This window comes from Emys orbicularis, chromosome 6 (genome assembly GCF_028017835.1).
Source record: "Emys orbicularis isolate rEmyOrb1 chromosome 6, rEmyOrb1.hap1, whole genome shotgun sequence".
Taxonomy (NCBI): Eukaryota; Metazoa; Chordata; order Testudines; family Emydidae; genus Emys; species Emys orbicularis.
Genome location: NC_088688.1, coordinates 121,146,941 through 121,168,287, shown reverse-complemented (window position 1 = coordinate 121,168,287; position 21,347 = coordinate 121,146,941). Strand labels below are relative to the sequence as shown.

At 43.7% G+C, this 21,347-nt stretch overlaps 1 protein-coding gene across 1 annotated transcript in view; it reads right to left on the bottom strand.

The window, feature by feature from the left end:
- SNX30 (sorting nexin family member 30) overlaps positions 1–890 on the bottom strand; it is a 57,743-nt gene extending 56,853 nt beyond the window's left edge. The window contains exon 1 of the mRNA XM_065405926.1: positions 723–890. Coding sequence (XP_065261998.1) covers positions 723–890 — 168 coding nt within the window. The remainder of the gene's footprint in view (positions 1–722) is intronic.
- Positions 891–21,347: the final 20,457 nt, after the last annotated feature.

Here is a 21,347-nt window from a genome sequence, read left to right as displayed (position 1 = left end):
CGGTATAATGCGAGGTCTGCCCAGGAAAGCAATCAATGTTGCTCCAAGTTCCCTCAAGAGAGGAGAGAGTCACAAGGTATTTAGAAACGTAGCACTTCTCAAGACACCTAGACTCCTAGTATGCACGCACACAGGCCTGGAAAGAGAGGGGATGTGGAGACAGCACAGACTACCTGCCATATTATTATGGTGAGAAGGGAAAGTGGCAAGGAAAGCAGCTCCAGAGGAGAGGATCACATTCAAATGGATGACAAGCCTAAGGGTAAGCAAGAATAGTAACAGCACAGCGCTTTCCCCGCTGGGCTACAACCTACACCTTGCTAGGCAGGGATCGATACATCATCCCTCATGAGCAATAAAGGCCGAACACTGAACAGAAGAGGAGCATTGATCACATCCTGCCCGTTTAACCAGCAGCCAAGACAACAAGAGACCGAGGGGGGGGATTTTCTGGGATTTCGCCTGCTACTCACGTCTTTCCGACCACACTCCCGGGCGCGACCCGAACCCACGCGGCGGCGTGTGGAGGGGGAAGCAGCCCCCCCCCGGGAAAGCAGCCCAGCGCTCCTGCTGATGTGTCAATAGCATCGCCGGTGGGGTGGACTGGGGGCTCCTTTGCACGCAGGGCCAGCTCCGGGATACAAGCGGTGCAGCCGGCAGGAAAATAAGCCCCGCAATTCACCCTCCCCAATACCCCGCACCCCAGCCCGGCCGGGCCGTACCTTGTCAGCGAAGCTGCGGGGCAGCAGCAGGTCCGGGCTGGGGGTGAGCTCGGAGGCCGCCTCCTCGCTGCTGGAAGCGGCCAGCGGGTGCGGCATGTCCCGCAGAGCCCGGGGCCCGGAGGAGGGCAGGGCCCGGGGGGTCCCCAGCCCGCCGCCCCCGGCCGACATGGCTGCGCTCGGCGGCGGCAGTAGGCGGGCAAGGACCCCGGGCCCAGGCAGCCGCTGGCGGCCCGAAGCAGAGACCGCCCCCGCCCGCTGCAGCCCGGCGGAGCGGGGCCAGAACCCAGCCGCGAGCTCCACGCCCAGCCGCCGCGCAGGGAGCGGGCAGCACCGGGGCGGACGCGGAAGATACAATGTAGCCGCCGCGGCAGCGAGGGAAAAACTCCGCCTCCTCCGGCTGGTGCTGCCCGCTCGGGCCCTCTGCCAGCACCGGCGGGGCGTGGCCAGGGGCGGGGCTCGGTGTGAGCGCCACGGGCTGGGCGAGAGGCACCTGGGCGGTTAGATTGCGGATGACATGCCAACCATGTGCGCAGGGCTGTGCGGGACATAATCCCAGGGTCAGGTGCTTAGACTGTAAACTCTGTGGAGGGGAGGAACTAAGTTTTGCTCTTTATTTGTACAGCACCTGGCACCATGGGTCATCATTCCTGGTTGGGACCGCTGAGGTGTTGCTCTAATACAAATAATAATAATGATGATCAAACCAAGCAAGACTTTTGAAGCCAGTCGTTGTCTGTCTGGTTAGGGCCCCAATCTAGCAAAAATTTGCACCTGGGCTTAATTGGGGACTACTCACATACTTAAAGATAAATCTTTGCCCAACTGGAGACCATGTCAGGGCCATTATGCACATAAATATTTTCAAAAATTCAGTGGGAATACTCACAGTGAATAACTGTTAAGGATGTGCACAAATCTTTGCAAGGGGAATCTGAATTTCAGAGAACATAAGAATGGCCATATTGGGTCAGACCAAAAGTCCATCAAGCCCGTATCCTGTCCTCTGACAGTGGCCAATGGCAGGTGCCCCAAAGGGAATGAACAGAACAGGTTATCATCAAGTGATCCATGCCCTGTCACCCAATCCCAGCTTTTGGCAAACAGAGGCTAAGGACACCATTCCTGCCCATCCTGGCTAACAGCCAGTGATGGACCTATCTTCCATGAATCTATCTAGCTCCCTTTTGAACCCCGTTATAGTATTGGCCTTCACAACATTCTCTGGCAAGGAGTTCCAGAGGTTGACAGTGTGTTGCTTGAAAAAATACTTTCTTGTGTTGGTTTTAAACCTGCTACCTATTAATTGCATTTGGTGGCCCCTTGTTCTTGTATTATGAGAAGGAGTAAATAACACTTCCTTATTTACTTTCTCTACACCAGTCATGATTTTATAGACCTCTATCATATCCCCCCTTAGTAGCCTCTTTTCCAAGCTGAAAAGTCAAAGTCTTTTTAATCTTTCCTCATACGGAAGCCTTTCTATACCCCTAATCATTTTTGTTGCCCTTTCCTGAACCTTTTCCAATTTCAATATATCTTTTTTGAGATGAGGCAACCACATCTATACGCAGTATTCAAGGTGTGGACGTACCATGGATTTAGATAGAGGCATTATGATATTTTCTGTCTTATTATCTATCCCTTTCTTGATGATTCCCAACATTCTGTTCACTTTTTGACTGCCACTGCACATTGAGTGGATGATTTCAGAAAACTATCCACAATGACTCCAAGATCTCTTTCTTGAGTGGTAACAGCTAATTTAGATCCCATCATTGTATGTGTATAGTTAGGATTATGTTTTCCAATGTGCATTACTTTACATTTATCAACATTAAATTTCATCTGCCATTTTGTTGCCCAGTCACCCAGTTTTGTGAGATCCTTTTGTAGCTCTTCACAGTCTGCCTGGAACTTAACTATCTTGAGTAGTTTTGTATCATCTGCAAATTTTGCCACCTCACTGTTTACCCCCTTTTCCAGATCGTTTATGAATATGTTAAATAGGTCTGGGCCCAGTACAGATCCCTGGGGGACACCACTATTTACCTCGCTCTATTCTGAAAACTGACCATTTATTCCTACCCTATTTTTCCTATCTTTTAACCAGTTACCAATCCATGAGAGAACCTTCCCTCTTATCCCATGACAGCTTACTTTGCTTAAGAGCCTTTGGTGAGAGACCTTGTCAAAGGCTTTCTGAAAATCTAAATACACTATATCCACTGGATCTCCTTTGTCTGCATGCTTGTAGACCCCTTCAAGAATTCTAGTAGATTGGTGAGGCATGATTTCCCTTTACAAAAAACATGTTGACTATTTCCCAACAAATTATGTTAATCTATGGTCACCAGTAATTGTAAAAAAGAGACACTATCAAGGTAAAAATCATATATTTAACAAATGCCTTTTCTGTATTTTGGATAAAATTTCAGATTCCTAAAACATAACAAATATATGATACCCTGAACTCAATTCTGCTCAACAAAAATCCCATGTAATTTAATGGGAGTAGCAATAGGTCCCCTTACAGGTAATGTGGTCCAGTGGATAGGGCACTGCTCAGGGACTCAGGAGACCTGGTGGCCTCAGTGAAGTCAATTGACTTCAGTGTGTCCAGGATTTCACTCCTAGAGTCTACCACTGAGTTACTATAGTATCTCAGGCAAGTCACTTCATCCCTCAATTTTCCTTTCTCCATCTTGTTTATTTAACCCCTGATTCTGTAAAGACTTATGTATGTGCTTAACTTTATGCACTGTAGGCAGCTCCATTGATATACAGTATCTGGGCCTTAGACTATAAAAGGAGCTGGTATTAAAAACCAGGAAAATGTTTCTCCTTTTTTTCACTGAAAATTCCAGATTTTGAAGTGTTGTAACCAGCTCTGTATCTGTAGAGTATCTAACACTGACATGTGTATTTGTACAGAGCCTTGCACAAATGGGGCCACTAGGTGTTTCTGTAATAAATAAAAGAATGCCCTTTTCAGTATTCCTCCTGTGTTTACTTTCACTCCACTTGAACAGTGATACTAGAGTAGCATGACAGGGTACATCCACTATGCCCCTACCTCTTCCACGAACACAAATGGCTCTGAATCCATTTTGCTCGAAAACATCAGTATATACTTTATTTACAGTGTCTAATTCCCCCCACCAATACATATCAGCACACCTTTGCTGAGGCCTTTACCAGAGAGCACCCCTTGTCAGACTCTGTTAACTCTCTCACTCTCCCCTTTTTCCTCACTCACTTCCTTCCTCTTCCTGTGCTCTTTTGAAACCCCTTGTCTGTTATTTGGCTAATTAGCTCATTGACTTCCAAACCCCACTCTGGCCTAGTAATGGGGCACATCTCCTGACCAATTAGGCCTGAGGACTGGAGACTTTTCAAGCTCTATCACTCAGCGGCTCTGTCACCACTAGTCAGTTTCACCATCAGGTAATGTATTTGACTTCCCTGCAAAGGAACACTTACATTTTTTTAAAATTTGCATTTTTAAAGAAAATATATTTGATATTTTTTATTTATATTAGTTTTTGTAAAAAGTTTTATTTTTGAACAAACTTAAATTGGGACTATTTAACTCAGCCTTTTTTATATGCCTATGCACCTTTACCCATGAGCGATTTGTGTGAACTTTCATAACTAACCAACATAATTTGGATAGCCTGTGTCAAAAATTCAGAGAGAATTTAGCTATCAATGCATAGAGTTAAAAATGTGCTGAAAGCTTTTGAATAATTAATAAATTGGGGGAAATTGCGGTCTGTTTTCAAATATTCCGTGAGCAGATAAAGAAGCTACATTTGTTGGATAAATTGTTATTTGTTCAGCACTAATTAGATGTAATAGAGTAGTATGTTATGGAGAGAGGATCACTATTAAGCAAAACTCTTCTGATTATAATCCCTTTAAAATCTTACAGTCTAGGCTCCTGATCCTGCAAGCATTTATGCAGGTATGTAATTTTTTGCATGTGAGTAGTACATACTGACTGTGTAAAGTTAAGCATGTGAGTGTTTACAGATTTGGGCCTACATAAATATGGCAGAGGTATAAATATAGGAATAGGAGCACAATCCACATTCATTACACAAGGAAGTGCTGTTTTGTGAAGGAAAAGCTATAACATATATTTTCTTTAAAAATGCAAATTTTAAAAAAATGTAAGTGTTCCTTTGCAGGGAAGTCAAATACATTACCTGATGGTGAAACTGACTAGTGGTGACAGAGCCGCTGAGTGATAGAGCTTGAAAAGTCTCCAGTCCTCAGGTCTAATTGGTCAGGAGATGTGCCCCAGTGGTTTGAGCATTGGCCTACTAAACCCAAGGTTGTGAGTTCAATCCTTGAGGGGGCCAATTAGGGATTGGGGGGAAAAATTGGTCCTGCTAGTGAATGCAGGGGACCGGACTTGATGACCTTTCAAGCTCCCTTCCAGTTCTATGAGATAGGTATATCTCCATACATTATTTTATTATTTTAAATTGAATTCCTACTATAAATAACTTTATTATTATTTAATATTTGTTGTGATAGCACTCAAAAGGCCCCAGTTAGAATCCAGTTGCCATTATGCTATGTGTGTTGTACTATATATCTTGCTAGCTATATTTTTTTAAACAACTGTTTCAGAAAAAAACCCAATACCAATACCATGAATCATCTCACACATATCTTAATAGACTCTCTAAATTATTTTCCTGTGTAACTAACATCTACACAGATGATGTGGAAACCACTGTGATCACCCATTGGGCAGGTTTTCTCATCTGGCATGCTTTTTGGGAATTAGTTTCCTTCGGGTGACCTCAGAGGAGGATTTGGGCAACCTTGGACTCCATACCTCTTACCAGAGGCTTACCAGTTAGCAGCAGTTCTTCTCATCCATTCCTTCAATCACAGTCACTGAGTAGAGTTACCAGTTCCAGACCAAATCTCCAAATGAAGCATGCACGCCGTGATTTCAGAACTTGCCTCTCTGGGGCAAAATTCTGCTCTCAATTACACCAGAAAACCGTTCTCATTTATACCCATCTATCTAGGCATATTTTAATAATCACATCCACCACTATGCCTGAGCAACCGGTTTGTAGAACGATGTTGTGAGGTCACTACTTAGTATAATTCCCCAGCACATGGTTCAAACTCAGAGCTCCATCGCAATGATTTATTTATTGGTCTAGAGAATGTAGTATGTGCAAGCAATGTATTTTTCTGCCTCTCTGCTTACTAATCTCATTTCTGTAAGTTGCCTGGACTGTGTCTAACTGGATCTGATACATGTCATCCTTATCCTCCTATCTGACACTAACTACTGAGGAAAAGGAGTCTTTTAGATCCAAACCAATTTTTAAAGTAATAAATTGTCTCACTAGATGCAAGAAGATTTATGAACTCCAGGATACAAACAGGCTGAAGTCTTGTTGGAAGAAATGCAAAGGCACTTAACATGGGCCTCCCTGACTCAGACAAACAGGCAAATCCAGCTATAGTAAGACTCAGTTGTAAGTCCATTCTGCATCTGTTGTATAATAAAATCAATTGTTCTTTCTATTTGTGCTATATCTGTTTCTCTTCCTCTCTGTCCCGTGCCTGGAGTTTAGTATTGGGTAGTGGATAGCTCTTGACATAGGAGACAGGTAGTTTTATTTGCATAAGAGAATATAGCAAACTCAGGGAGTTGGCAGGTAAGATCCCATGGGAAGCAAGTCTAAGGGGAAAAACAACTGAAGACAGTTGGCAGTTTTTCAAAGAGACGTTATTAAGGGCACAAGAACAAACTATCCCACTGCGTAGGAAAGATAGGAAGTATGGCAAGAGACCACCCTGGCTTAACCAGGAGATCTTCGATGATCTAAAACTCAAAAAATAGTCCTACAAAAAGTGGAAACTCGGTCAAATTACAAAGGATGAATATAAACAAATAATACAAATATGTAGGGTCAAAATTAGAAAAGCCAAGGCACAAAATGAGATCAAACTAGCTAGGGACATAAAAGGAAACAAGAAAACATTCTACAAATACATTAGAAGCAAGAGGAAGACCAAGGACAGAGTAGGCCCATTACTCAATGAGGTAGGAAAGACAATAACAGAAAATGTGGAAATGGCAGAGGTGCTTAATGACTTCTTTTTTTCGGTTTTCACCAAGAAGATTGGTGGCGATTGGACGTCTAAAATAGTGAATGCCAGTGAAAATGAGGTAGGATCAGAGTCTAAAATAGGGAAAGAACAAGTCAAAAATTACTTAGACAAGTTAGATGTCTTCAAATCACCAGGGCCTGATAAAATGAATCCTAGAATACTCAAGGAGCTGACTGAGGAGATATCTGAGCCATCAGCAATTATCTTTGAAAAGTCATGGAAGATGGGAGACATTCCAGAAGACTGGAAAAGGGCAAATATAGTGCCCATCTATAAAAAGGGAAATAAAGCACAACCCAGGGAATTACAGACCAGTCAGCTTAACTTCTGTACCCGGAAAAATAATGGAGCAAATAATTAAGCAATCAATATGCAAACACCTAGAAGATAATAAGGTGATAAATAACAATCAGCATGGATTTGTCAAGAACAAATAATGTCAAACCAACCTGATAGCTTTCTTTGACAGGGTAACAAGCCTTGTGGATGCGGGGAAGTGGTAGATGTGGTATATCTTAACTTTAATAAGGCTTTTGATACTGTCTCGCATGACCTCATAAACAAACTAGGGAAATACAACCTAGATGGAGCTACTATAAGTTGGGTGCATAACTGGTTGGAAAATCATTCCCAGAGAGTAGTTATCAGTGGTTCACAGTCATGCTGGAAGGGCATAACAAGTGGGGTCCCACAGGGATCGGTTCTGGGTCCGGTTCTGTTTAATATCTTCATCAATGATTTAGATAATGGTATAGAGAGTACACTTATAAAATTTGCGGACGATACCAAGCTGGGAGGGGTTGCAAGTGCTTTGGAGGATAGAATTAAAATTCAAAATGATCTGGACAAACTGGAGAAATGGTCTGAAGTAAATAGCATAAAATTCAATAAAGACAAATGCAAAGTACTCCATTTAGAAAGGAACAATCAGTTGCACACATACGAAATGGGAAATGACTGCCTAGGAAGGAGTACTGTGGAAAGGGACATAGGGGTCATAGTGGATCACAATCTAAATATGAGTCGACAGTGTAATGCTGTTGCAAAAAAAGTAAACATTATTCTGGGATGTATTAGCAGGAGTATTGTAAGCAAGACACGAGAAGTAATTCTTCCGCTCTACTCCATGCTGATTAGGCCTCAACTGGAGTATTGTGTCCAGTTCTGGGCGCCACATTTCAGGAAAGATGTGGACAAATTGGAGAAAGTCCAGAGAGGAGCAACAAAAATTATTAAAGGTCTAGAAAACATGACCTATGAGGAAAGATTGAAAAAATTGTTTGTTCAGTCTGGGAAAAGAGAAGACCGAGGGGATATGATAACACTTTTCAAGTACATAAAAGGTTGTTACAAGGAGGAGGGAGAAAAATTGTTCTTTTTAACCTCTGAGGATAGGACAAGAATCAATGGGCTTAAATTGCAGCAAGGGCGATTTAGGTTGGACATTAGGAAAAACTTCCTAACTGTCAGAGTGGTTAAGCACTGGAATAAATTGCTGAGGGAGGTTGTGGAATCTCCATCATTGGGGATTTTTAAGAGCAGGTTGGACAAACACCTGTCAGGGATGGTCTAGATAATACTTAGTCCTGCCTTGAATGCAGGGGATTGGACTAGATGACCTCTTGAGGTCTGTGAGGTTATCTGATTAAAATATGACCATATAGATCATTGTTGCAACCACTGTTATATATTTGTAGCGAATATTGTACAAAGGTTGTAGAGTGAGGTGTCTATGAAAAGGTTATGATTTGCTGGTTATGATTATGCTATCTGTATGCATGCATCATTTTTGTATGTGAAGTTATAAGTATTTGCTCTATACTTGGATTTCAAATGTTTGCTCCTGGGGTAATGCCCATGAAGTAATTAGCCAGCACATCTTGGAGGGACTATTCAAATTGAGTGGCCCATCCAAAGAACATTTAACTGACAATGGACCATGGGAGACGCCCATCTACACTTAATGGAATTTCCTGCTGTGACTAGGTGAAATGCATGGTCATGTGACTTGCCCATGTGACTCTAAACTCCATCTTGTTGCTGTAATTTTCCACAGTAAGAACAATGGGATGCCCTCCACATGGCAAAAGCTATAAAAGGCATCTGCATCTTCTCCATTTTGTCTCCAATCCTGCTTCTTACCTCTAGAGCAAGTTTGCTACAAAGTGAAGCTCTGAACAATGTACTGAATGACCCATCCTGTGGATGTACTCCAGAGACTTAAGTCAGCAGTTTAGTCCATCACTGCTACAAGCCTAAACCAAAAACTTTGCCATTACTGTATGTAATTGATTCCTTTAACCAATTTTAACTCTCACCTTTCTTTTTATGAATAAACCTGTAGATTTTAGTTACTAAAGGATTGGCAACAGCGTGATTTTTGGGGAAGGTCTAAGTCAGGGGTCGGGGATGGCAACCTTTCAGAAGGTGTGCCGAGTCTTCATTTATTCACTCTAATTTAAGGTTTCGCATGCCAGTAATACATTTTAACGTTTTTAGAAGGTCTCTTTCTATAAGTCTATAATATATAACTAAACTATTGTTGTATGTAAAGTAAATACGGTTTTTAAAATGTTTAAGAAGCTTCATTTAAAATTAAATTAAAATGCAGAGCCCCCCGGACCGGTGGCCAGGACCCTGGCAGTGTGAGTGCCACTGAAAATCAGCTTGTGTGCCGCTTTGGCACGCATGCCATAGGTTGCCTAGCCCTGGCCTAAGTTATATATTGACCTGGGTGTGTGGCTGGTCCTTTGGGATCAGAAGAACCTATTCTTTGATGAGACCGGTTGTAAAGAACCACTCATCTCTGAATCCAGTGTTTTTGGTGGTGATATAAGAACTGGAATGCCTGAGGAAACTGCCTTTATGTTTTCTTGTTAGCCAGTGTGGTGAAACAGGAGTTTAATTTTGTGGCTGGTTTGGTATATCTTTTATAAAAGAATAACCACCAGTTTTGGGTTGTGTTTGCCCTATATCTCAGCAGTTCCTCCTGAATTTGGCATTCTCAGTTATGACCCACTAAGGCACGGTTACAAGGTCCCTTCCAGTTCTATGATTCTATGAATATGCTTTGTTAAATTTACATGTTGTGAAAATCATGCAGTGTACTGGGTTTGTTAGAAAAGATCAAATGCAAAGTTAAAATTTGTTTTTTCCTCCTTTTAGATAACTTTACACTTGATCCTGCAGTTCATACTAAGGAAAACAAACAAACACTACCACATTTAAACCACAGGTAATTTTGCCAGATTGAAGGCTGCAAGTCTTCATACAAATCTCAGATTATATGAACCACACTTTGCTTTTTATCTTGTTCTTGTTATGTTCTTAATGTCCTGCAGTGCAGAGGGACAGAAATTATTCTCGTGCTTCACTTACACGTTTCTTATTTTTCTGCACATTACTAGAATGCCAAGAAATTTAATTGTACAGTAGTTCTCTTTGCTGCATCATTCATGGGTTATTTAACTTTGAACCTTTGCCAAATAACTTTTTTCTTAATAAGTTGTGTTCTGCAAAACCTTGAATATCCACAATTTTGTACTGATTAGTATTAACATGAGTCTCTTAAAGGTGAAGGGTTCAGATCTCAAAGATATTTTTACGCTCCTATTCCAATGATGTTTGTATAGCCGGTTGAGTTGCAGGTACAAAACATAGCATTGCCAACCCAAAAAGTTCAAAAATCAGGAGTCAGGCCTCAAAAATTCATTAAATTAGCTTAGAAATCCAGGGACTTTTTAAAAATAACAATAACACTTGGGTTCTTTTTCTTTGCTTTCTGGTCTCGGAGCCTTTGGGATACACTCAAGTCACACTTTCCAGCTTTCTCCTGAATTGCAACAGACAGGAACTTAATTTCTTTTTTAAAAGGGAGCTGAGGTTGTCATGTAATCACTTGACTCCAGGAGCTGGTGCTTTGAGGAAAACCCCACAATATCATGAGACTTGTGTTAAACACACAAGAGTTGGCAACACTGTTATAATCTTGATTGGAAGCACTTGTGTGGGCTTCAACATTTTTCAACAGGGAGCACTGAGAAGCCCAAAACCTATTGTGCATTAAATAAAAGAACAAAAGAATACAGCCAGGTCCTGAATCCAGGTGGCAGGACCCCTCAACCCACACAGCACTCCTATTACATCAGAGACTGGGATGCATGGATCGTCTCATAATGATCCAGTTGCAAGATCTGGCCCTATGCAAGCAGGCCTAGGGAGTGACCGCCAAGTATTGAAGAAGAAAAGTGTATTTTCTACATAGTTAGGAGTACAGAAATTGGCTCCTACAGTTTGTCTAGGGATCTCATACTTAAGAAATTGTGATTTAAAAGTGCTGTTTGCAATGTTCTGTTCTGTTCCCTATAGGTCAAATTAGCATGCTATGAATCTGATTGTGACCATATGTAGAAAATGTTTTCATTGCTCTTTTTATTTTTAATTTATTTTGAATTAGGGTGTTACCAAGTTTGAAAATCAGCTGCCAAACAAACAACCCTATCGAAATACAGCATGTGAGATGAAAATTAAGTAATTAACATGCCAAATAACTTATTCAAGAGAGGCTCAAATTCAATTTCTCTCTCTCTCATGCCAAATGAAAAGCTGACAAACACGCTAAGCAAAATCCTAAGAATTCTTCATTCTTCCATCATACCTATTGAAAAACAACAAAACAGAACAGAGGACATTTTTATGCTGCTATAATTGGGTAAACAGGCAAAGGGTTAGTTTTTGAGCTGGTTCAGGGGATCAAGAATTTCAGATATCGTATAATTTGTACTAACTACAATGACTATTTTGCAAGAAGACCTTTTATCTCTGCATCACTTCACATAAATTTTCACATGCTACTTTGGTATTTTTCCCTCCTTTAATGCAAGAATTGTTGTTTGCTTAAATGAGGAGAGGAAAGGATCTGATAGAAGCTGTCTGAGCAGGGCCAGGCTGTGATAGGTCTTTACATGGATGCATGAGGAGGGAGTGAGCAAAGAGTAGGGTTACCATATTTAAAAAATAAAAAAAGAGGACACTCCACGGGGCCCTGGCCCGCCCCTTTCCCACCCCCGGCCCCGCCCCAACTCCGCCCCAACTCCACCCATTCCCCGCCCCTTCCCCAAAGTCCCCGCCCTAACTCCCCCTCCTCCCTCCCAGACACACGAAAAGGGCTGCCCAAGCGCTACCGGCTTCACGGTTTGCCGGGCAGCCCCCAGACCCTGCGCCCCTGGCCAGCGCTTCCCCAGCGCAGCTGGAGCCCGGGAGGGGAAGTGCCCAGCCGGGGGCGCAGGGTCTGGAAGCTGCCCGGCAAACAGTGAAGCCAGTAGCGCTTGGGCTTCGGGCAGCCCCTATGCCTCCGGACCCTGCGCCCCCGGCCGGGCACTTCCCCTCCCGGGCTCCAGCTGCTGTGCTCCTCCCCTGACTCTTCGGCTCTGTTTAAGAGCCGAGCTGCCCGAGCGCTCCGGCTTCGGGCAGCCCCTATGCCTCCAGACCCTGCGCCGCCGGAGCAGAGCAGCTGGAGCCCGGGAGGGGAAGTGCCCGGCCAGCGGCTGGGGTCCGGAGGCAAGGGGTCTGCCCGAAGCCGGTAGCGCTCGGGCAGCTCGGCTCTTAAACAGAGCCGAAGAGTCAGGGGAGGAGCAGAGCAGCCACGGGAGGGGGAAGTGCCCGGCCGGTATTTTCCCGGACATGTTCGGCTTTTTGGCAATTCCCCCCGGACGGGGGTTTGATTACCAAAAAGCCGGACATGTCTGGGGAAAACCGGACGTATGGTAACCCTAGCAAAGAGCCTCACATGACGGTAGGCTCTGTGCTTGGGGGAGCATAAGGATTGCTTCTCAGTGTGGCCCTAAGGGGGCAGGGAGAATCTGGGGCTAGGACTTTCTCTCTCCACTACAGACTGGTCTGGATAGTGCACCATCCATCACAGATACTGTGTGGACACAGGGGCCTGGCTAGTGTTCAAAGAGCCCTGAGCTCCTTGGGGCAGCTCAGCTCTGCACTACCTCTATTCAGACATGTGGCTAAATGTCACAATTTGACATGCAGCTCAAATGAGAGCACAAAGTGAATGGGGCCCCTATGTTAATGAGCAAGTGGGTATGGACAGGTGTCCACTTGGGGACACTTACGTTTCTTGACATTTGTTGAAAATCTGAGAAGCTGTTCAGACTGTTAGGGGCCTGGCCCTGACCCCGCACCCACTCCATTTGCCTTCATTGGGAGCTCTTCATGTAGTGGATGGTTCTAGGATCAGTGTACAACCAGGTCAGATTATAGCCTACATTTTGATTTGCAGCACATGATTCAATTAACTCCTGAACATAATTCTGATCCTTTGCATGTGGACATCATTGCCCCAACTACATGCTTAAAATGTACTCTTGGAAATCTTGCCTTACTCGGATATACGGGTGTTTACACTAGGGATCTTTAGGGGAAAAAAGTCCCATTCTTGGTCTTCAACTGGTGGCAGCAATCGTGGGAGCACTAGTGTAGACAAGGTAGTGCTGCTTTTGGTGTTTAATGCTATATCGTCTTAACCTCCTCAGAGCAGGTCTAAACCACAGTGTTAAAAACTGACAGCGGTAGACGCCTCCTCTTCACCACAGCTCCCATGGTTGCTACCTACCATAGTTGGAAATGGGCCAACGTTAGCAAGAGTGGGAATTTATATGCAAAAATCTTAGTATAGACAAACGCCACCCTCAGATACACAGGGGACTTTGGGGCAGAATTTGGTCTTTCATTTACTGCCAATCAAAATCCCTAATAGGTTTACACATTTTTATATCTATTACAATTTTAAAATATGTTGGAGGAGAAAAGAGGACTGAATAAAAACAGCAACAAGCACCAGCACTAACAAAGTCAGCAATACAACATTTAGGTAATAAGGTGCTTTTATTCACAGCAGGAATTGTAGCAATTGCTATTAATCTTCTTATTGAGTAATGGGAAAATACCTCCATGATAGCCCATTTACAGATCCAAGGGTAGGCACATAAACGGGCATTGATGCAAAACTGCTATTTTGTCCCTGGAGTTGCAGACAATCAAGTATTTATTCCAAGTATGTATTTACCACGGCAGATGGCATCACAGTTGCTCAGTGTGGGGGACAAGGAGTCCCTCAATTAGCTTCCAATACATGGTAAGAACTCTTCTGATTATGTATCTTTGCCTTTATCTTTACCTTGTTGTTTAGAGGATAAATGTGTAAAATGGCACCTAGCCTTATAATGATTGTAGAGGGAGAGAGCGGGGAGAGGAATGACAGGTTGAATTTACTTTTCAGAACAGCTGTTGCTCTACAGGAGTTGCCATAGCTCTACATCTTATTGTTTAGTATGTTATTAACATTAACATGTAAGTGTTTAGGCGCCTACTCCAGTGCATACTTCCTACCAGGGTGGATAAAAATCAATGATTTTTTTTTTAATCGGATATTTTTTATTTAAATCGGATTTTTTGGATAGGTTTTGAAGAAAAAAACTTTATCTAAAGATTGATTTAATTAAGATACATTATAGCTCAAAGCTATCTCATCATGGAATAGGGATTATAAATTCTAATTCTATAGTATGAGACAATATAGTCATGTAATGTTTAAGAAAAGTTTTGTAAATGAGTTCCAATAGTTCATGGATTGGGGACCCAATCTTATGGGGTTTCAGGGGCTTCTGTATAGATTATTTAGGTTAATCTTTCTATCTACCCAATGGGACTCAATGCTCAGTCTAGAAGATACCATCAGAGATGATTAGTTTTGCAGTTCTCAAACTGTGGATTTGTGTCTTCAGATATAACATGCTTGTTAACAGAACTATTAACTAGGGTTTGTAACCTGTCCTTTAAATCGGCTTCTGTACCCAATGACTGGAAGATAGCTAATGTAACGCCAATATTTAAAAAGGGCTCTAGAGGTGATCCCAGCAATTACAGACCGGTAAGTCTAACGTTGGTACCGGGCAAATTAGTCGAAACAATAGTAAAGAATAAAATTGTCAGACACATAGAAGAACATAAATTGTTTGGCAAAAGTCAACATGGTTTCTGTAAAGGGAAATCGTGTCTTACTAATCTATTAGAGTTCTTTGAAGGGGTCAACAAACATGTGGACAAGGGGGATCCAGTGGACATAATGTACTTAGATTTCCAGAAAGCCTTTGACAAGGTCCCTCACCAAAGGCTCTTAAGTAAATTAAGTTGTCATGGGATAAAAGGGAAGGTCCTTTCATGGATTGAGAACTGGTTAAAAGACAGGGAACAAAGGGTAGGAATTAATGGTAAATTCTCAGAATGGAGAGGGGTAACTAGTGGTGTTCCCCAAGGGTCAGTCCTAGGACCAATCCTATTCAACTTTTTCATAAATGATCTGGAGAAAGGGGTAAAAAGTGAGGTGGCAAAGTTTGCAGATGATACTAAACTGCTCAAGATAGTTAAGACCAAAGCAGACTGTGAAGAACTTCAAAAAGATCTCACAAAACTAAGTGATTGGGCAACAAAATGGCAAATGAAATTTAATGTGGATAAATGTAAAGTAATGCACATTGGAAAAAATAACCCCAACTATACATACAATATGATGGGGGCTAATTTAGCTACAACGAATCAGGAAAAAGATCTTGGAGTCATCGTGGATAGTTCTCTGAAGATGTCCACGCAGTGTGCAGAGGCGGTCAAAAAAGCAAACAGGATGTTAGGAATCATTAAAAAGGGGATAGAGAATAAGACGGAGAATATATTATTGCCCTTATATAAATCGATGGTACGCCCACATCTTGAATACTGCGTACAGATGTGGTCTCCTCATCTCAAAAAAGATATACTGGCACTAGAAAAGTTTCAGAGAAGGGCAACTAAAATGATTAGGGGTTTGGAAAGGGTCCCATATGAGGAGAGATTAAAGAGGCTAGGACTTTTCAGCTTGGAAACGAGGAGACTAAGGGGGGATATCATAGAGGTATATAAAATCATGAGTGATGTGGAGAAAGTAGATATGGGAATAAGTAAATAACTTTTCCTTAATACAAGAACTAGGGGTCACCAAATGAAATTAATAGGCAGCAGGTTTAAAACAAATAAAAGAAAGTTCTTCTTCACACAGCGCACAGTCAACTTGTGGAACTCTTTACCGGAGGAGGTTGTGAAGGCTAGGACTATAACAGCGTTTAAAAGAGAACTGGATAAATTCATGGAGGTTAAGTCCATTAATGGCTATTAGCCAGGATGGGTAAGGAATGGTGTCCCTAGACTCTGTTTGTCAGAGGGTGGAGATGGATGGCAGGAGAGAGATCATTACCTGTTAGGTTCACTCCCTCTGGGGCACCTGGCATTGGCCACTGTCGGTAGACAGGATACTGGGCTGGATGGACCTTTGGTCTGACCCAGTACGGCCGTTCTTATGTTCTAACAGCAAAAATGTTTTTAAATAAATAATATAGAGGTGAGAAATAACAGACCTCAACCCTATTGTCCCTGTGCAAATTTGTGTACACAGAGTCAATCCCTTACCTCTCTCTAAAAGTGCAAAGTTTCAAAAAGTTCAATGAATAGATTGTTGGGGACAGAATAGATCTGGACAAGGAGAAGAAGTCTGGAGATAAATGGGAGAAGGGAGGGACAGTCAGTAGAAACAAAAGTGAAACTGTTTGAGCAGCATATTCCAGAAGTCTTGAGGTCTTTCTGAGTGTAGCCTTCATTGATTTGAGATCTACCATACCATTCTCTCACTAGATGGGAAAAACTATAATGGCAGCAGGCCATGAAAGAGACCCAGTTTGGGAATAAGAACCATTCAAGAAATATATGTTTGCTGATGATGTTTTAAAGAAAGTCACACCAGTGAACTGGTGGAAGTCACTTAAGCACTTGGATTCAGAGACTGTTGAAGTGATAATCTCACTTTTAACAGCAGTAGCTTCTTCTGCCCATGTCGAAAGAATATTTTCTTCCTTTGGACTAATTCATTCCACATTGAGAAATCATTTGGGACTTGAAAAAGCAGGAAAGCTTGTTTTTCTTTTCCAGATTATGAACAAACAGGAAAATGAAAGTGAAGACGACTGAGCTGCAGAAGCCAATATTTTAAGTTTCTCATGTTGACCTGGCTGACACAGTCAATTTAATTTTTTAAAATTATTTAACTATTTCAGTTAAAAACAATTTTAAGAAAAACAAACCTGATTTTCAAAAACTTGAATGTTTAACTAAATTCAAACATTCATATGCTTGTTTTGTTAAAATATTATGTTTGCTGTTGAAGAAAAAACTCCAGAATACATAACGTTGTTGTTCTAGTTAAATAAAACAATTTAAATGTCTGTCTGGTGATGTTCTCCTCCGAATACATCATGGCAAGAAAATCCTCCAAATATTAATGATTAACCTGTTGAACTGGAGATAGTTCACCACCCAATCATTTCATAAATATCTGCTTCAATTACCTTTGGTAAATGAAATAACCAAACAATCATTCATTTTCTGATATAGCTGTAAAACAAATCTGAAAAGTTTTCCAAATAAATCACTTTAAAAATGTATAGTGTGTACCTTCTAAAAATGAAACCTACATCTATCTCTGAGTTGTGAAGAATATGTATTAAGGTTATAACAACCAACAAGAATGCACTTTTATGTAGAAATCCATGATTAAATCGACTCTTTCTGACTAGTGATTTAAATCAAATCCACCCTGCTTCCTACAGTAAAGGTACTGTAGATAAGATGAGTTGGAGTGTGTCCGAAACGTATCTTAAAGTTTAGCCAGTTGGTCATGTCTGCAAATGAAAACTGTCCCCTCTTTTTGATGCTCCTCCCTTGACTCTCTCCCTTATCTGCTTCCTTATTCATCATTTTTCTTTTTGTTCTATTTGCAGAGAGGCATAGTATCTATGTAGGTATTTTACACACACACACACACACACACACACACACACACACACACACACGTATATGCATGTATAAAATTATCATGAAATATATAATACATAATGACTCGTGAATATAAGGTACAATGACTTCATGTGTCCCTTTGGGAAGGACAGAATATCTCCTTCCCAACAGAATGCAGCTCCTGTTTCTTGCCCTGCAGAGCTGCAGGATATGGTTTTGCTCCCCTCCCCCTATTAAAAAGACTGACATATATGCTTAACTTTATACATGGGAGAAGTTCCATTGAAGTATGTGGGGCTAGTCATGTACATGTAAGTTAAGCATGTAGTGTTGTTTGTGAATCTTTGCCGGGCCAAAGCCTTTAAAGCTGTGAAAGTAATACATGCACTTGTGTGAAGCTAATAAGCATGTGAAAAATTATGGAAGCTTGTGATAAAAGGCAGTCAAGCAAGAAATGAATTGATTATGTGCCTTTAACTTGCACAGTTGGATTCATGGTAACTAAGGCCTTGTCTACACTACGAGAGTACTTCGATTTTAGTTAATTCGACTATGTGGAATCGATATTACTAAGTCGAACGTGTGTGTCCACACTAAGGACAGTAATTCGACTTTGTGAGACTTTGTGAGTCCACACTAACGGGGCAAGCGTCGACATTGGAAGCGGTGCACTGTGGGCAGCTATCCCACAGTTCCCGCAGTCCCCGCTGCCCATTGGAATTCTGGGTCGAGCCCCAAATGCCTTCTGGGTAAAAAAATGTGTCGAGGGTGCTTTTGGGCACCTGTCGTCATCCGTCCGTCACTCACGCCCTCCCTCCCTCCCTCCCTGAAAGCGCCGGCGGGAAATCAGTTCGCGCGCTTTTCCGATTACTGACAGCGCGGACGCCACAGCAGTGCGAGCATGGATCCCGCTGCGACCATCGCTGCAGTTGTGGCAGTTCTCAACGCCTCGCAGCTTCTCCTCCACCTGTACCAGAGGCAGCTGCAGATCAATCATGAGAGGAGGCTACGGCACCACCGTGACGGCATGAAGTCGGACACTAGCTCCGACCTCTCTGAGAACATGAGACCCAGCGCCCAGGACATCTCGCTGTCACTGGGTCTTGTTGATACTGTTGAACGGCGATTCTGGGCCCGTGAAACAAGCACAGAATGGTGGGACCACATAGTGCTGCAGGTCTGGGATGAATCCCAGTGGCTGCGCAACTTTCGCATGCGGAAGGGGACTTTCCTCGAACTGTGTGAGTTGCTGTCCCCTGCCCTGAAGCGAAAGGACACCCGGATGCGGGCAGCCCTGACTGTCCAGAAGCGAGTGGCCATAGCCCTCTGGAAGCTCGCAACGCCAGACAGCTACCGGTCCGTCGCTAACCACTTTGGTGTGGGCAAGTCTACCGTGGGGGTTGCTGTTATGCAAGTAGCCAGGGCAATTGTCAAGCTACTGCTATCTAAGGTAGTGACCCTGGGAAACGTGGAGCTCATCAGAGATGGCTTTGCCGAGATGGGATTCCCAAACTGCGGTGGGGCTATAGATGGGACTCACATCCCTATCCTGGCACCGGACCAACAGGCCAGCCAGTACATCAACAGAAAGGGGTACTTTTCCATGGTGCTGCAAGCACTGGTGGACCATCGGGGACGTTTTACCAATATCTACGTTGGATGGCCTGGCAAGGTTCATGACGCTAGGGTGTTCAGGAACTCTGGTCTGTGTAGACGGCTGCAGGAAGGTCTTTACTTCCCGGACCACAAAGTAACTGTTGGGGATGTGGAGATGCCTACAGTCATCCTCGGGGACCCTGCATACCCGCTCATGCCCTGGCTCATGAAGCCCTACACTGGCGCACTGGACTCAGGGAAAGAACTATTCAACTACCGGCTCAGCAAGTGCAGAATGGTGGTGGAGTGTGCTTTTGGCCGTCTCAAGGGGAGATGGAGAAGCCTACTCACTCGCTGTGATCTCAGCGAGACCAATATCCCCATTGTGATAGCTGCTTGCTGTGTGCTCCACAATTTGTGTGAGAGCAAGGGGGAGACCTTTATGGCGGGGTGGGAGCTTGAGGCAAATAGCCTGGCTTCTGATTATGTCCAGCCAGACAGCCGGGCGATTAGAAGATCCCAGCGGGACGCGCTGTGCATCAGGGAGGCTTTGAAAGCCAGGTTCCTGACTGAGCAGGGTCTCCAGTGACTGTTCACTTTGTGGACACAGATACTGAACCTGCCCCCGTTTCTTTACCCAGTTACTGTTGACTATCCTTCCAAGTTACATACCCCCTTCCCCACCTTCCCAACAAATAAAATCTGTTCCGTTTTGTTACTGAACAAGGTTCTCTTTCTTACTGTTTTCGCGGGAATGTTTTAAACCGGGGACGCAGACTGTGGCGGGGGGCTCGTTTATTGTTTTGATGCAAATGATGCTTCTAAAGTCCGGGAATGACAGGCTCCGCAGTGCTGGATTGGTTGTTTCAACGCAGCCTGCCAGCAGTCCTGGGCGGGACTGCATGTATGTGTCGGCCAAGTGACTTTCTGGCAGGGGGCGGAGGGTAACAGATCCCCTGCTGCGTGGCTCTGTGATCCAGGATAAGGACCGCGGCAGAAGATCTGTAACTGCCCTCCCCCGCCACAAAGTCACAGATCAACCCCCTCGCACCCCAGAACATGAAAACCGCCTCCCAGACTGACCAGGGTAACTGGTGACTGTACTGTGTATGTGTCCTGATGCTGGACCTGCCCCCGCCTCTGTAGCCTGCTACAGGTGACTGTCCTGTCCAAGTAACAAACCCCTTCCCCCCCTTCAGACAGAATCCCCTCTAAAAGACACTCTCGGAAACAGTACTTAACAGAAACAGATGTTTTATTATGAACCGCACATGAAAAGGGGGGGAGGAAACTTGGACGTGGGCTATTGTGAGATGGGTAGGAAAGGGCTTTTCAAACTTTGGAACAAGAGCCTTCCATTGCTGCAGCAGTGTGCAGGGGCCGACTGAAAGTTTTAACGGCCCTTGCCGCCCCTCCTTCTTTGGACTTTTGGTGAGGGGGGTGTGGGACTTGGTGGCGGGGGAGGGCGGTTAGAGATAGACAGCAGCAGGGCTCTGTCCTCCTGCCTCCGGTCTTGCAGAACATCCACTAGGCGCCGGAGCGTCTCCGTTTGCTCCCTCATTAGTCCAAGCAGGGTTCGAGTAGCCTGCTGGTCCTCCTGGCGCCACCTCTCCTCCCGTTCCATGACTGCTCTGTGCATTTGTGACAAGTTCTCCCTCCACTGTGTCGTCTGGGCTGCCTGCTCTCGTGAGCACTCCATAAGTTCATAAAACATGTCTTCACGCGTCTTTCTCTTCCTTCTCCTAATCTGCGCTAGCCTCTGGGAGTGTGATGCCAGGCTGGGTTGGGAGACAGTCGCAGATGTGTCTGTGGGAATGGGAAAAAGGGAGTAAATTCCTGAGACAGATAAATGAAGTTGCTAACAAAGAACATAGTCTTTCTCTGTGAACAACACCATGCACTGGACCTTTCACATGCGCACTCAGGACAAGGTCGAATTTTCGGCCCTCGCCTTCAGTGCCTGGGGTCTTGCAGTTGCTATCAGAGAAG